Source organism: Cherax quadricarinatus, chromosome 72 (assembly GCF_038502225.1).
Source record: "Cherax quadricarinatus isolate ZL_2023a chromosome 72, ASM3850222v1, whole genome shotgun sequence".
Taxonomy (NCBI): domain Eukaryota; kingdom Metazoa; phylum Arthropoda; class Malacostraca; order Decapoda; family Parastacidae; genus Cherax; species Cherax quadricarinatus.
Window position 1 is genome coordinate 14,028,543 of NC_091363.1, and position 16,019 is coordinate 14,044,561.

General features: G+C 37.8%; 3 protein-coding genes across 3 annotated transcripts; all 3 read left to right on the plus strand.

The window, feature by feature from the left end:
* Positions 1-5,253: 5,253 nt before the first annotated feature.
* Positions 5,254-6,763, plus strand: LOC128701383 (cuticle protein 7-like). The gene is made up of 3 exons (XM_053795096.2): positions 5,254-5,300; positions 5,429-5,524; positions 6,151-6,763. Exons 1-3 carry the CDS (start codon positions 5,289-5,291, stop codon positions 6,418-6,420), a joined length of 378 nt encoding a protein of 125 aa, XP_053651071.1. The 5' UTR covers positions 5,254-5,288; the 3' UTR covers positions 6,421-6,763.
* A 2,747-nt stretch (positions 6,764-9,510) lies between these two features.
* On the plus strand, positions 9,511-10,392 carry LOC138854852 (cuticle protein 18.6-like). The gene is made up of 3 exons (XM_070100208.1): positions 9,511-9,536; positions 9,658-9,771; positions 10,113-10,392. Exons 1-3 carry the CDS (start codon positions 9,525-9,527, stop codon positions 10,362-10,364), a joined length of 378 nt encoding a protein of 125 aa, XP_069956309.1. The 5' UTR covers positions 9,511-9,524; the 3' UTR covers positions 10,365-10,392.
* A 2,905-nt stretch (positions 10,393-13,297) lies between these two features.
* Positions 13,298-14,084, plus strand: LOC128701446 (cuticle protein 18.6). The gene is made up of 3 exons (XM_053795150.2): positions 13,298-13,321; positions 13,439-13,555; positions 13,805-14,084. The coding sequence occupies exons 1-3, from the start codon at positions 13,310-13,312 to the stop codon at positions 14,054-14,056; spliced, it is 381 nt and encodes a 126-aa protein (XP_053651125.2). The 5' UTR covers positions 13,298-13,309; the 3' UTR covers positions 14,057-14,084.
* Positions 14,085-16,019: the final 1,935 nt, after the last annotated feature.

Below are 16,019 nucleotides of genomic sequence, written 5' to 3' on the forward strand. Positions count from 1 at the left end.
GCTTAATCAGGTCAAAATAAATCCAGTATTGACCAGCGTTTGAGAAATGAAGAATATAAGAAATTATTTAAGCATTGGGCACATAAATTATCTACAATGGCCTCTACAGTACACAGAAGCCACTGACACGCAAAAGCACATGTATGTTTAGCCTAAGATAACCCCCCAAAAAAGTCAAACACTGACTTTTGTCTGATCAGAAGAGACTCTCCGGTTATTTCATAGACATTAATTTGATAAAACTGGGCTTGAAAACTTACAAAACCTAAAATCAAGACCAAGCTTACTTTGAGAAAAAAAACACATCACCACAAAAAAAAAAAATGACTATAAGAGTCACTCTCTAATTACTACCTGGAAACCAATTAAATAGAATTGCGAATTTAAATTTTACATAGTTCAAAGTGGATGGAACTTTCATTGAAAGTTCCATCAGGAAAAAGATCCGATGAATGCAATAAAATATAGCCAGAGACAAGATGGATAACTGCGGAACGTAATTTACCATCAATGGTGCAAGTTAGAAGCCTACCAGAAGAGAGATTCTCTAGTAACTGCTAAGAATCCAGCTATTCCAGAACTTGTTAGCAATAATAAAGTTCCAAATTTCCACCTAAAGAATGGAACTTAAGAATGTCTTTCCTTATGGAACTGCATCAGCGTTAATATTTTGAAGCCATCAAGATGAGGCTTCATTAGTCATTGAATGGAAATAAATATTACTATTTACATCATAAGACTAGCAAACTGCAGCCCAATACCAACGCGAATCTTGCTATATTTAAAACAAATCAGGGTTCAAAATTTGAATCCGATCAGGAGAGGCATTCTCCAGCTGCCACAAAGATTCCAACGATCCCAAGTTTTATAAAAAAAAATAATTTATTAATTATATAAATGGATACTATCCTGGCTATAAGATACATCAGCTATTAAATATTTAAGCTGTACAGAAGAGGTATAATTAATTATTATAATCATGGGGGAGCGCTAAACCCATAGGATTATATAGCGTATGTGCGGGGGGGATGGAAGGTATTCAGGCTCAATTCAGGGAACTGGAGCACAGATCCAATTCCCTAGATCAAGAGCCCCTCACCAGCGTCAAGGAACCTCCCTTGAGGGCCAGGTATACTTAAAGATATTACACGTGATCTAACAAGGATCAAAATTCCACACCAGGCATGAAACTGGCAGAGGTATATCAACATGCCTGAATCTCACTCTTCTGCATCAAGTCTGGAGTCACCTTTTGTAATGAAGCTGAGCTGCAGAGGATTTTGGAAGTTGTCAGAGTCATTACAGGATGCTGGCAATGAGTTCAATAATTTTTTATCATAGACCACCTGCACATACCAACTGTTCCTAGAATTTTGGCTTATATACCTGAAGTATACCTGGGGAGGGTTTCGGGAGGTCAATGCCCCCACGGCCCGGTCTGTGACCCGGCCTCATGGTGGATCAGAGCCTGCTCAACCAGGCTGTTACTGTTGGCCGCACGCAGACCGACGTACGAACCACAGCCCTGCTGATCATGTATTGACTTTAGGTGGCTGTCCAGCGCCGCCTTGTTCACCATCGTTGAAAAATTGATGCCGATCGGATGTGGCCTTTTGTTATGAATAAAAACAAAAAGATGCAGGAAGAAAAAAAGGAGGAAAACTCTGGCAACCACATTTGTGGTTTCCCACTTAGAAAAATGTGATTCCTACATCTAAACAAGGAAATAAGGAACCTCTCAATTACAGACCATTGTCACTGAAATTGACAGTATATTCTCCAACGTGCTGGAAAAGGTAATCTGCAAGAGATTGGTGATGCATTTAGAGAGGAGGAAAAAAAATCAGCCTCGATAATGGGAAGTCCAGCCTTGCTGGAATTCTATGATAACGGTAATTAAGTAAGAGACGAGAGTCGATCGACTGCATTCTTCTGGACTGCAGTAAGCCATTTGATGGGGGACAACACGAGAGAGATTAGGCTGGGTAAGTTTGTCAGGAAACAAGAATAAGTATTTCCTGACGCATGATTATCCACAGATAAAGTTTTGGGTCAACTAACAGAGTCCATCACCTGGCTTACCGGTCCACTCCTTTAAAAATTATGGTCTGGACTCATATTTCCTAGTTAACATTCTGTAGACAGTAGTATAACACGAGAGACTGACCACAAATTGAAAAAAAAACAGGAATGCAATGAAAAGTCTTCAAAAGGATCAGTGAGTATATAACGGACGTAACAGTAATGATGGAAAAATCAGAGTGGGTGAAAAAAAAATAGGAGTTATCCAAAGATCGATATTCTAAATATATACAAATGATATGCAAGAATCGTGAACAAGCAACACAGAGTGCAAAACAACCACAGTTCTAGGCCTTTCGTATTGCAATCAACACCATCAGGAGCTTGCCCAGTTGCACAAATGAGTAAGAAAATCTTAGTAAATTCTTTCCGAGTGACGCTTTGCTAAGATTGAGGGTAATGGAGGCAGGAAACGTTCTACAGCCAGGCACACGAGTGCCCAGTGCCAAGAAGATTAAGCACTATAGGAACCGAGGATAGTCAGCCCACAAGCAAAGGTAATGGAGTGGTTAACTAGCGAAATTAACATTTGTAACATAATGGTTATCAGAATTATTAGTCGGACTTCAGAAACATAAAGGACACTACATTCTGAATAAAGCTCTGTCTGGCATTTGTCATAGTGAAAATTCCACAACAATTAAGGAAAACGAGTCAAGGGCAAACTCACCTAATGGGTAGACTAAAGGTCGAGCCTCACCAGGAAGAGCAATCCCAGCTTTAATTCCTATTCGTGGAACCCTGACACCTAAAACAATCCATGGCATTCATATAAGAATCAGGTTTTAGACTGTGCACGATACCCTGAATTATAAACGAATCGAGCTTGAGCAACCCAAAACTATCTTTAAATGTCCTCCCAGAAGAGAGAAAATACTATGCTTTTCTTTTTTCGAGATGCAAAACTATTGAAATGAATCTGAACAAATCAGAATCAGACTTCCACTAGGGCGACCAAGAACAAAAAAAGTTTCAGGGGTGGTCAAACAAGTGCCTATTCGATTTTCATCCAAACAAGTGCAACGTCACACACATTAGGAAACGAGAGGCATGACCGAAGAAGGAAAGTAAAATAGGAAAAATACCTGCAGTATCATCGAAAGAGCCCGAACATGCAGCCAGAAGAACATGTAGCCAGAAGAACATGTAACCAGAAGAACATGCAGCCAGAAGAACATGTAGCCAGAAGAACACATCAGCTATGTAACTTTGGCGGTATACATGTGTCTAACGAATCTTTGAACACAATAAACTAGCCACTTCGGTGGCAAAATCTAATCTGAACACCCCACAGGAGCTTCAACGAAAAATCCTATTGGGCCCCGTACACTAAGCCCTCTCAAAATATGCAGCAGCACGGTGAATCTTGATTTGAATTACCACGTTCAGCAGCTTGTAATCAAAATAGCTACTATACCTGAGAAATGAGCCAGGCAACTCTGTCAAAGATAGAGTGCAAAAATGACATGCAGTGTACCAAAAGACAGAAAGGCAAATAAGAACAGATTGAGTATACCAGACGTAATAAGGCAAATAAAAACGGGCTGCTTGAGTATGCCAAAAGAAAATGATGAGGGCAGATTAAAAAAAAAAGTGTTTGAAAAGTCTGGGACCCACGAGTCACATAAAGGAATCATAGCATATTTTCAATACAAGAACAATTAGTTAACGAAAACGGGACACCACAAGCGCAGCTCTGCTTATGTAGCTACAAACAGGCAATTACATACAACAATGTAACTGTGAACACCATAAAGAAACAAGGTTGTCAATACCATCAGACAGGAGTGGTTAACCGCACAACTTACTACCTCTCCCTGCGGTAATTCCCTCCAGGGCAAACACTGCACACACAATTACTTGTGCAACACATACGGCATCTCTTCGTTTATTTGAAGTGAAGAAAAATGGCAATTTCAGAAAGTCTGTAATAATCCCGCTTGAGATTATTGTCATGAAATCATCAGGGAAGAATGTGATTTTGAGACATAGGGTCATGTGAGGTGGTATAGAATACTATACAAACTAGATGTGTTTTGGTTTTCATGATCCAAAATAGGTGTCCCCCCATTGCATAGCCCAGTGCCTCAATATCTCAAAATGCGGCACAGGTTTATAATGAAGTTAGATATTGGTGTTGAGGATCAGAAGAGTCAAAAAAGGCACTCACAAGCAGTCACATGGAAACTAATATACAAATTTCTTTATATAAAAAAGGTAAATATGGATAAATAAAGCCTAAATCTAATTCAAAACTTACAAAGAGTTCAATATCCCAAAATTTACAAGGACATTAAGCTTGAAACCGCTCAGAAGTTGCATTATCAAGTTAACACAGCTGAAAGGCTGAAATTAATTGGATGTGACACTTGGAAATTATCTCAAGAAAAGTTTGAAGCCTACCAGAAAAGGCATTATCCAGTAAAATATATGATTCCAATGATTTCGAAATTTTTCAAGGATTTCAGTACAATTTCAAATTGGCATCTTCCCAGGTTAAAATTTTAGATCATCGGTCCTCACAGAATACAGCAATAACAATTTGAAGGCGATCAGAATATTAGTAATTTAATAAAGTTGGCAATTTGGGACTTAGGATATCGAATATCAGCGGAAACCTTGGGTTTAAGAAACCACAATGGTGTTGGAAGTTTGAAGACGATCAGATGAAGCATTTTCCAGCTAAGGTATGATTTCCAGCGATTTACTTTTATACCTATTTTACTATATTAACAAATTTGCCCGTACACAAGCATAATTTAATAGGTAGTATCCTGACCTTAAGATGCATCATCCGTAACATCATAACTCAGCAGGTAGTGGTGTTATCATCCAACACAGCAAGTACTTGTGTATCTAACAGAGCGGGGGTTGTGTTAATATTTAACAGAGCATCACCGTTCTAAAAAAGAATAAAAATGAACCAAAAATGCAAACTGCACAAGAGAATATATGAAAGATTCATCAGTGGGCAAATAGAGCAAGAAGTTCAACGACCTCATGTCACGTCGTGACTATTGTTGTACCTCCTGGGGAAGGTGTGGAGGCGGTGAAGGTCCAGTGGTAACTGCTGCCAGTGTCAAGGTCTCTCTCATGCTTTCTCTCTTGTGTCAGTCTTCACGACAATATCTGAGGAGCTTCTGATATATAAACCGTGCGGTTGTATCACAGCACACATCAGTCTCACTCTTCATTCACAAATAAACATGGCCTCCAAGGTGAACTCTAAATATAAGAGCCTTTAGTGATTTACCGTGATCTAAAAACAAAACAAGTTGTTGAAGATTAGGATGAACAAAATGTGTCGTGCCTCGCTAATACAAATTTTATAATTTTGTGCTTGCAGGTATTCCTCCTGGCTGCCCTTGTGGTTGTCACCTCAGCCGAGCTTCGTCCCTCTTACAACGCTCCTCGCCCCTCCTATAGTGCTCCAGCACCTTCAGTAAGTACTCGTAATAAAAAAGCAGGAAAGAGAAATTGGCTAATTAGCAAGAACTCATTTTAAATTAAGTCCTTTCTAAAGTTTTCTCTTATATGTTTAAAGATATATTTTTCATTCATGTTAATGTAATAATTAATAATTTTGTACCAAAAGAACCTTAAAAAACTTACCTAACCTTATTATAACAAGCGCAATTTAATTTAGCCTAATCCAACTAAATGCATTTTAGATAAGTTTACAATAATTTAATCATAAACAAACACAATGAAATAATTTTTTTTCGTTAGGTTCAGAATTATTTTTGCGAAATTATTGCATACACAAATTTTTGCTTGCTTTATTTGGCAAGAAGAGCGTTGCTAATAAAGCCAAAATAGCAAGTTTTACCTATTCGGCACGACATTATATATATATATATATATATATATATATATATATATATATATATATATATATATATATATATATATATATATATATATATAATAATAATAATAATAATATTAATAATAATAACTTTATACATTAGCAAGACATGAACATATAAATATAGATGATGGGATGTATATAAAATATAAATTATGAAGACTAATTACAGTTTAACACTCCTTTTTCACATTATCCAGGGTGTTCCTCAGTACAAATTCAACTGGCTGGTGAAGGACGCCAACTCTGGTAACGATTTCGGTCAAGACGAAGCTCGTAATGGATACGATACTCAGGGATCCTATTACGTCCAGCTTCCCGACGGTCGTCTGCAGAGAGTTTCCTACACTGTGAACGGTGACTCCGGCTACATTGCTCAAGTTGAATACCAGGGTGAGGCCCAATACCCAGCCTACCAGCCTAGCTACAAGCCCACCCCCAGCTACCAGCCCGCTCCTGTCTATGGTTAATATAAACATGCATAAATATTAAACTTGCAATTATACATATTTTTTAGTTTACCTAGATGTTTAAATATAAAAATATCTATAAACAGACTATTAAATTCCAAGAGATATATTATGTAAAAGAAACAACTCACAGATTACTGGTAAACATAATTCACCAGATACATGTATGTACAATCAAGCATTTATATTTTGTATCCAATAATTATTTAGTCAAATTAGGTGCAATTAGTGTCAATAAGTGACGATGCGTAGCAAAACAGACTTAGTGAGATCTTTCTCATACACGATGTTGTAAGATCCAGTCTGTGCAGTCTTAGTCAATTTTCCTCCTCAGTTCGAAGTAACATTCTGATAACAGTACCCGTTAACTTAATTTTTACATGGAGTGAATTAAATCACCTAATTAGCTTTAAAATTCGGTTTGAAAAAAATATGAATGGAAATTGAAGGGTTTGAGAAAGACCTGCCTAGTATGGTTTTGCAAACCTATTGATAAACTCTTATTTTCATACGTTTCTTTGTTTAAATGTCTAAATCTTATTCATACATTTGAAAATCCGAAATTCACTGCCAATGTTATTCAGTTTACCTTTGCAGTTGAAGATAAGTTGCGTTATATTTAAAGATTAGTTTTCTCATTCATTCCTTTGTGAGGTATCACTTATTTGGTACGTCCCCCCCCCCCCGGCAATTTTTTCCCTCGTATCTCATTCCTGTCCAATTGCTTTATGTTGCTTATTACCTCTTAAGTAGTAATGAGAAATGATGCGGTGTCGTTACTTTAGCTCCTCTGTGTGTATTACTCAGACGCCAAAGTATTTCACCTTATTCGATCGAAACCTATTTCCTGGTTGTCTTAATATTCGTTCTGAGTTTTTTTTTTTTTTTCTATTCATACATTTTTCTGTATATTGTAACAGACAATTTTTGTAATCATTTAATTTACACCTTCAGTGAATATTTTATTCCTCTATAAATCTTCAAGTGTGTAATCATGCAGTTAAGAACATAAGAAAGAAGGGACACTGCAACAGGCCTACTGACCCATGCGGAGCAGGTCCATGTCTCCCCCCGGATTAGCCCAATGAGCCACCCAGTCTGATCATCTCCACTCAAGGATGGAGCACTGCACCAGACCCTGTAGCACAAGCTAGTCAGGTCCAACTCACACCCACCCACACCCAGTTGTATGTGTGTGTTCAGGTCCGCGTCTCACTTACTGGCCCCATCTTTTAACTTACGGGTGACTGGAATTATTTTTACCTGTCATGTTAATTTATTGTTCACAAACTAATGTAATACAGTTCAAGGAATAACCCGACCTCTCTAACCCATCCTTTTCGTATTCCTAATTATTATAATCCCACTGCACAGCCTATATATCACGTTCCCATGTATAAAAGAACTAACGTTTACAAAATTTTTAATGCACTAATGCTGAGTGCCCTAATTAGGCACCAAACATAAAAATAGTCTACCAGACTCTTCTACAATGGGACAGGGAAGCATATGATAAAAGTTTAGGGGGGCTTAAGGAAATTGGAGTTATTGAGAGGATGTAGGGAAAAAGTGGGATTCATAAACGAACGATAAATGAAGGTATTGACTGGAAATGAAGAGGTTGAAGGGGGTTTGATTATGAATGAACGGGACCATGTTGAATAGTCTGGTTGATGAGATGTAGAATGATAGATCAGTGATATACGGGAGTGAATGTCAAAAAGCAAACATTGTGCAGTTACAGGATGACATTGTATGAAAATTGATGCTGGATAGACAGTAAAATGGGGTGTGGAGGAATTGATAGAGGTGGAAGGAATGAAAGTGTTTTTATAGAAGTAATTTTCGCTGACAGGAATGGTGAGGCTTGGAGTGATCCATCGTAGATGACCAGGATAATTTGGAGTGGAAGGGTAGAATGGAAGGAAGGGAATGGCAGAGCAGAGAGGGATAGTTGAGGATGGAGAGCATGACGTGTCATGGAAGGGATAATGCTAATAGAATGGAGATAGAAAGGAAGGACTGCAGAAACTTAAGGGGTTGAGAGGGACATACGAAATAATAGCAAACAGAGAGGTAAACACTGATAGAATTAGATTTAATGGATGACAAGAGGAATTTAGGGGATAACGGAGGAGAGGAAAGAAGGAATTTAAAAGTCATGCATCATGAATACTCACCTCTAAACAATGGTAAACGCTACAAATTCTTAATATATGTGCGCATAAGTGTGTATACACACCTGTTTGTATTCACCAATTTCTGCTGCAAGAATCAAGTCTCAGCTCCTGGCTATGCCTCTTAACAGGTTCTATCATATCTAGTGTCAGAGTTATGTATAAAGCATATTTCCACCGCTTGTTTAACAAGGATGTCTTTAGTATTCTAAAAGTGCTAATGAAATATCTCCTTGTATTTCTAGAACACATTTGTCATTATCGTCATATCATGTTCTCCTGTACCCACTTTCCGCCTTTCTTTAAGTTTACTCTTGTTTGTTTCATCTTCTTGGTCCATTTACCATCATCAGTTTCTCCTCACTGATTTTTCTTTGGTCTCGTTGCAAATTTATTAACACAAGAAACTCATTGTAGAAGATTACCGAAAGATAGATTAAGATTTGATAAAATGTAGATGAATCCATTTTGTGTGTATATGTGTGTGTGTGTGTGTGTGTGTGTGTGTGTGTGTGTGTGTGTGTGTGTGTGTGTGTGTGTGTGTATGTGTTTATATAATTTTCGAATTTGGGAAGATATTTTTAAAAATTATTTTGCTTAAATTTAGAAAAGAAACAAACGCTATCCCATTATCATTGTCTATTTTTATTGATTGATTTCCTACTAAAGAATCTGAAATATTTAAGCTAAATACTTATATATGAATATGTATAAGAGGACTAATCCTCACCCACTACGTTCTATTATACCTCCTGGGGAAGGTGTGAAGGAGGTGAAGGTCTAATGGTAACTGCTGCCAGTGTCAAGGTCTCTCTCATGCTTTCCCTCTTGTGTCAGTCTTCATGACAAGATCTGATTAGCCTCTGCTATATAAACCATGCGTGTGTATCACTGCACATCAGTCTCGCTCCTCCCTCACGGCTGAACATGGCTTTTAAGGTGAATTGTAACAACCGCATTTAGTGATTTACCCAGTTTTATGGAACATACTGTCCGTAAATATGATGAAAATATATGTAGTGTTTCACTGTGAATCATTTTTATAATTTTGTGCTTGCAGGTATTTCTCCTGGCTGCCCTTCTGGTTGTCGCCTCAGCCGAGCTTCGTCCCTCGTACAACCCTCCACCTTCCTACAACGCTCCTCGCCCCTCCTATAGTGCTCCAGCACCTTCCGTAAGTACTCATATTATACAAGCAGAGTACTTCTAGACTCGTTCTCCTTTTTATTTCTTTTGTAGTTGTATTGTTTACGTTCTAAGTAATGTTTTATATTTTAATTACACCGAGAACGTATGAGATTCAGATACTTTTACAACTTTATCTATTAGCAACTTATTTATATTTCTAAATTCAGAAAAAAACATAGATTTCTACATCAAGATCCATAAAACAATTACAATTAAATAAATAAATAAATAAAATAAATAAATATATATATATATATATATATATATATATATATATATATATATATATGTATATATTTATATATATATATATATTTTACCACCCAGGGTGTTCCTCAGTACAAATTTAACTGGCTGGTGAAGGACGCCAACTCTGGTAACGATTTCGGTCAAGACGAAGCTCGTAATGGATACGATACTCAGGGATCCTATTATGTCCAGCTTCCAGACGGTCGACTGCAGAGGGTTTCCTACACTGTGAACGGTGACTCCGGCTACATTGCTCAAGTTGAATACCAGGGTGAGGCCCAGTACCCAGCCTACCAGCCTAGCTACAAGCCCACCCCTGTCTATGGTTAATTTAAAAATGTTCTGATAATAAACTTTGCATCTATAAATATTTTTAAATTTGCCCCAATTTTTCCATGTGAAAATAAAATGTCTATAATTAATCTGTATTACCAGATTGATTGGCCAGATGTGTACAATCAAGACAATTTATTTTGTCCAATAATTATTTAGTCAAATTAGGTGCAATTTGCAAGTGTCAATAAGGGACAATGCGTAACAAAACAGACTTAGTGAGATCGTTCTCACACACAGTGTTGTAAGAATCAGCCTGTGCAGTCTTAGTAAGTTTTCCTTCTCAATTAACGTTCTGATGACAATCGTATGAATGATTCATTTGGTTGTACTACGGAGATCGTGTTAACTAAATTTTTACAATGTGAGTAAAAGCACCCTGACTAACTTTAAAATTATATACGCCTTCTGGCCCCATCTGATTAAAAGTGACTGGCATAAATTTTACATGTGCTCTTGGACTAGGTCATATCAATTTATTGATCGAAACTAACGTAATATAGTTCAACGTATAACCCAACCTCTCTAACTGATCCTTTTCGTGCCTTAAATTGATTATAATCACATTGCACTCTCTGCCCATATATCACGTTTCCTTGTAAAAACGAAAGAATGTTTAAGAAAATTTTAATGCACTAATGCTGAGTACCTTATCTCGGCACTAAAAATCGCAATGGACTATTAGACTCTTCTACAATGGAACGGAGAAAAATCTGATAGATTTTAACAGGGCTTGAGGATATGGAAGGTATCGACAGGATGTAGGAGAAAAAGTGGGATGCTTAAACGAACAACATATGGAGGCAATGACTGGAAATGAAAAAGTTGAAGGGGGTTTGATTATGAATGGACGGAACCATACCGAATAGTCTGGTTGATGAGGTGTGGAAGGATAGATAAGGCATATACGGGATGGATCGACGTGAAGGGAATCGTTAAGCATTTACTGGATGACATCGTATAGAAACTAATGCTGGATAGATGGTATAATAGTGTGTGTAGAAATTTATTGGGATGGACTGAATGAAAGGGTGCTTAAAGAAATAATTTTCACTGACAGGAATGGGGAAGCGTGGAGTGATCTATCATAGATGAAGAGGATAACTAAGAGTGGAAGGGTATAGTGAAATGAAGGCAATGGCAGAGCAGAGAGGGAAAGATGAGGATGGACAGCATAACAAGTCACGGAAGGGATGATGCTAATGGAATGGAGAAAGAATAGGCAACAGAGACTAAAAGGGTTGATGATGGTTGGACGAAATAATAACTCGTACAGAGGTCAACACTGAAGAAGATTTAATGGATGACAGAGAGAGAAAGCGGATGACGAAGTAGGAGGAGGACAAGGAATTTGGAAGTCGTGAATCATGAATACTTCGTTCCAATGAAAAACACTATAAATTCTTAAAGTGCGTGTATCAATATGTACATACAGCAGTTTACATTCACCTATTTCTTGATGCAAGGATCGAGTCTCAGCTCCTGGCTATGCCCTTTAAAAGGATATATCATATCTAGTGTCAGTGCTGTGTATAAAGCATATCTCCACCGCTTGTTTAACAAGGGTGTCTTTAGTATTCCTCTAGTACTAATGAAATACCTCCTTGCATTTCTAGAACACATCTTTGTAATCATCGTCTCTCGCCATATCGTCATATCGTGCTCTCCTGTACCAGCTTTCCGACTTTTTTCTTCAGTTTATCCCTGTTTATCACATCTTTGTTCAAGTACCATCAACAGTTTCTCTCTCCTCACTGATTTTTCTTTCGTCTGGGACTAAATTCGTTGCAAACATTTTAGTCTTCTCCAGTTTATTAACATGAGCGACTCATTATAGAAGATTCCCGAAAGATAGTCAAAGATTTGATAAACAAGACTCACGAAATCGTAATGACACGATTGCAAACAAACCATACCACGGGCGAGATTTGAACCCGCGGTCAGAGAGTCTCAAAACTCCAGACCGTCGTGTTAGCCACGGGACCAGGTAGCCACAATAAGATTCGTCCAACTAGGTATATTTCTACACCATAGGAAGGTTAGCATAGGCACCACTGTGACCACAAATGCAAGTTTTTACAGACGAATCTCCAGCTAGCGTGGCCGTGATGAACTCTAGCTCAAGTCCCTTCACTGCCGTCAACATGACTCACGAAATCTTAATGACACGATTGCAAACAAATCATACCACGGGCGGGATTTGAACCCGCGGTCAGAGAGCCTCAAAACTCCAGACCATCGCGCTAGCCACTGGACCAGCTAGCCACAATTTGTGGTCACAGTGGTGCCTATGCTAACCTTCCTATGGTGTAGAAATATACCTAGTTGGACGAATCTTATTGTGGCTAGCTGGTCCAGTGGCTAACGCGACGGTCTGGAGTTTTGAGATTCTCTGACCGCGGGTTCAAATCCCGCCCGTGGTATGATTTGATAAGCAAAATGTAGTTGAATCCGTGTGTGTGTGTGTGTGTGTGTGTGTGTGTGTGTGTGTGTGTGTGTGTGTGTGTGTGTGTGTGTGTGTGTGTGTACATTATCTTCGAATTCGAGAAAATATTTTGAAAAAAAATATTTTGCTTAAATTTAGAAAAGAAACAAGTGCTATCCCATTACCACTGACTAATTTCATTGAATTCCTTTTTGAATAAGAATCTGAAATATATAAGCAGAATGCCTACATATAAATAAATATAGATTTACGAAAATATTAAAGACATATTTTAACACATTAAGAGGACTAATCCTCACCCATTACGTTCTATTGTACCTCCTGGGGAAGGTGTGAAGGAGGTGAAGGTCCAGTAGTAACTGCTGCCAGTGTCAAGGTCTCTCTCACACTTTCCCTCTTGTGTCAGTCTTCATGACAAGATCTGATTAGCCTCTGCTATATAAACCATGAGTGTGTATCACTGCACATCAGTCTCGCTCCTCCCTCACAGCTGAACATGGCCTCAAAGGTCAACTGTAACACCACCATTTAGTGATTTACTGAGTTTTATTGAACATGTCAGAAAATATGATGAAGTGGTAAGTCATGTTTCAATCTAACAGATTTTATATTTCTGTGCTTGCAGGTATTCCTCCTGGCTGCCCTTCTGGTTGTCGCCTCAGCTGAGCTTCGTCCATCGTACAACCCTCCACCTCCTTCCTACAACGCTCCTCGCCCCTCCTATAGTGCTCCAGCACCTTCCGTAAGTACTCATAATATACAAGCAGTGTATTTCTAGACTCGTTCTCCTTTTTGTTTGTTTTGTAGTTGTATTGTTTACTAAGTAATTTTTTATATTTTAATTACACCGAGAACGTATGAGAGTCAGATATGTTTTACAACTTTATCTATTAGCAACTTATTTATATTTCTAAACTCAGATAAAAACACTGATTTCAACATAAAGATCCATAAAACAATTACAATTAAATATATATTTTTTACCACCTAGGGTGTTCCTCAGTACAAATTCAACTGGCTGGTGAAGGACGCCAACTCTGGTAACGATTTCGGTCAAGACGAAGCTCGTAATGGATACGATACTCAGGGATCCTATTACGTCCAGCTTCCAGACGGTCGACTACAGAGGGTTTCCTACACTGTGAACGGTGACTCCGGCTACATTGCTCAAGTTGAATACCAGGGTGAAGCCCAGTACCCAGCCTACCAGCCTAGCTACAAGCCAACCCCTGTCTATGGTTAATTTAAACATGTTCTGATAATAAACTTTGCATCTATAAATATTTTTAAATTTGCCCCAATTTTTCTATGTGAAAATAAAACGTATATAATCAGTCTGTATTACCAGACTGATTGGCCAGATGTGTACAATCAAGACAATTTATTTTGTCCAATAATTATCTAGGCAAATTAGGTGCAATTTGCAAGTGTCAATAAGGGACGATGCGTAACAAAACAGACTTAGTGAGATCGTTCTCACACACAATGTTGTAAGAACCAGCCTGTGCAGTCTTAGTAAGTTTTCCTTCTCAATTAACGTTCTGATGACAATCGTATGAATGATTCATTTGGTTGTACTACGGAGATCGTGTTAACTAAATTTTTACAGTGAGTGAAAGCACCCTGACTAACTTTAAAATTATATACGGAACTGTATGGATATGCTCTTTTATTCATATTAGCGCTTCCTTTTGATTATAATATTAATAATTATTCTATTCATCGTTTCTTAGTTCAGATTTCTAAGTATTATACATTTGAAAATCTGAAATTCACTGCCAATGTTCTTTTATTTTTTTTTTTTACAGTTTACTTTGGCATTTGATGATTAGTTGTGTTACATTTAATCATTAGTTGTTTCATTCACTTAGTGAAATTTCACTTATTAGGTACATTTTTTCCACTGTCAATTTTTCCTTCATATTTTCATTCCTGTCAAATTTCTCTATGTTGTTTACTGCCTATTAACTAGTGATGAGATATGATGCCGTGTAGTCACCTTAGCGTCTGTGTGTGTTAACACAGAGACGCCAAAGTATATTTTCTTATCAATCCAAACCTTTTTCCTTGTCTTTATACTCATTCTGAGTTTTTTTATTTCTTTAACATACACTCTTCTGTATATTGTAACAGACCAATTTTGTACACCATTAGTGCTTATCTCATTTCTCTATAATCTTCAAGTGTGTACTCACTCAGCTGTGTGTGTGTACAGGATCGCGTCTCGCCCTCTGGCCCCATGACTTGACGTACCAGTGACTGGCATTATTTTTCTTGTGCTCTTGGACCTAGTCATGTCAATTTATTGTTCGCAAACTATATAGTTCAACATATAACCCAACCTAACTAATCCTTTTTGTGCCTCAAATTGAATATTATAATCACATTGCACTGACACTAATGATGAGTGCCCAAGTTAGACACTAAATATCATAATGGACTATCAAACTCTTTTACAATGGGACGGAGAAGTAACGGATAGAGGTTTAGGTAGCTAAAGGATAACGGAGGTACTGAGAGGATGTAGGAGAAAAAGTGGGGTGCATAAACGAACGATAAATAGAGGCACTGACTGGAAATGAAAAAAAATGATGCGGGTTTGAAAATGAATGGACGAGACAATATTGAATAGACTGGTTGATGAGGTGTAGAAGGATAGATAAGAGATATACGGGACTAGATGATGTGAAGCGAATTTAAGGCATTTAAGGGATGACGTTGCATAGAAACTGATGGTGGATTGTCGGTATAATGGGATGTAAAGAAATTGATTGGAATGGACGAAATGAAAGAATTTTTAGGGAAGTAATTTTCAATGAGGGGAATGGTGAGGCGTAGAGTGATCCAGTGTAGAGGAAGAGGATAACTAAGAGTAGAAGAGTGGAGTGGAATGAAGGCAATGGCAGAGCAGAGAGGGATAGATGAGGATGGATGGCATGATATGCCATGGAAGGAGTTATGCAAATAAAATGGACGACAGAGATTGAAGGGGTTGATAAGAGATGGACGAGATGGTAGAGCATTGAGAGATAAACATTGTTGGAACAGGATTTAGTGGGTGACAGAGGGATGACGGGGCAGAGGAGAAGTTTTTAAGTCATGCTTCATGAATACTCAGTTCCAAACGATGTAAAACGCTATATATGCTTAATATACATGTACGTCTGCAAGAGTGTGTATACACCTTTTTTTTTTGTATTTACCTA

Excerpts from the sequence above, each read along its gene's own strand:
- LOC128701383 (XM_053795096.2), top strand. Across the intron at positions 5,525-6,150 it reads ATAGTGCTCCAGCACCTTCA|GGTGTTCCTCAGTACAAATT; the intron begins GTAAGTACTCGT and ends CACATTATCCAG.
- LOC128701446 (XM_053795150.2), top strand. Across the intron at positions 13,556-13,804 it reads ATAGTGCTCCAGCACCTTCC|GGTGTTCCTCAGTACAAATT; the intron begins GTAAGTACTCAT and ends TTTACCACCTAG.
- LOC138854852 (XM_070100208.1), top strand. Across the intron at positions 9,772-10,112 it reads ATAGTGCTCCAGCACCTTCC|GGTGTTCCTCAGTACAAATT; the intron begins GTAAGTACTCAT and ends TTTACCACCCAG.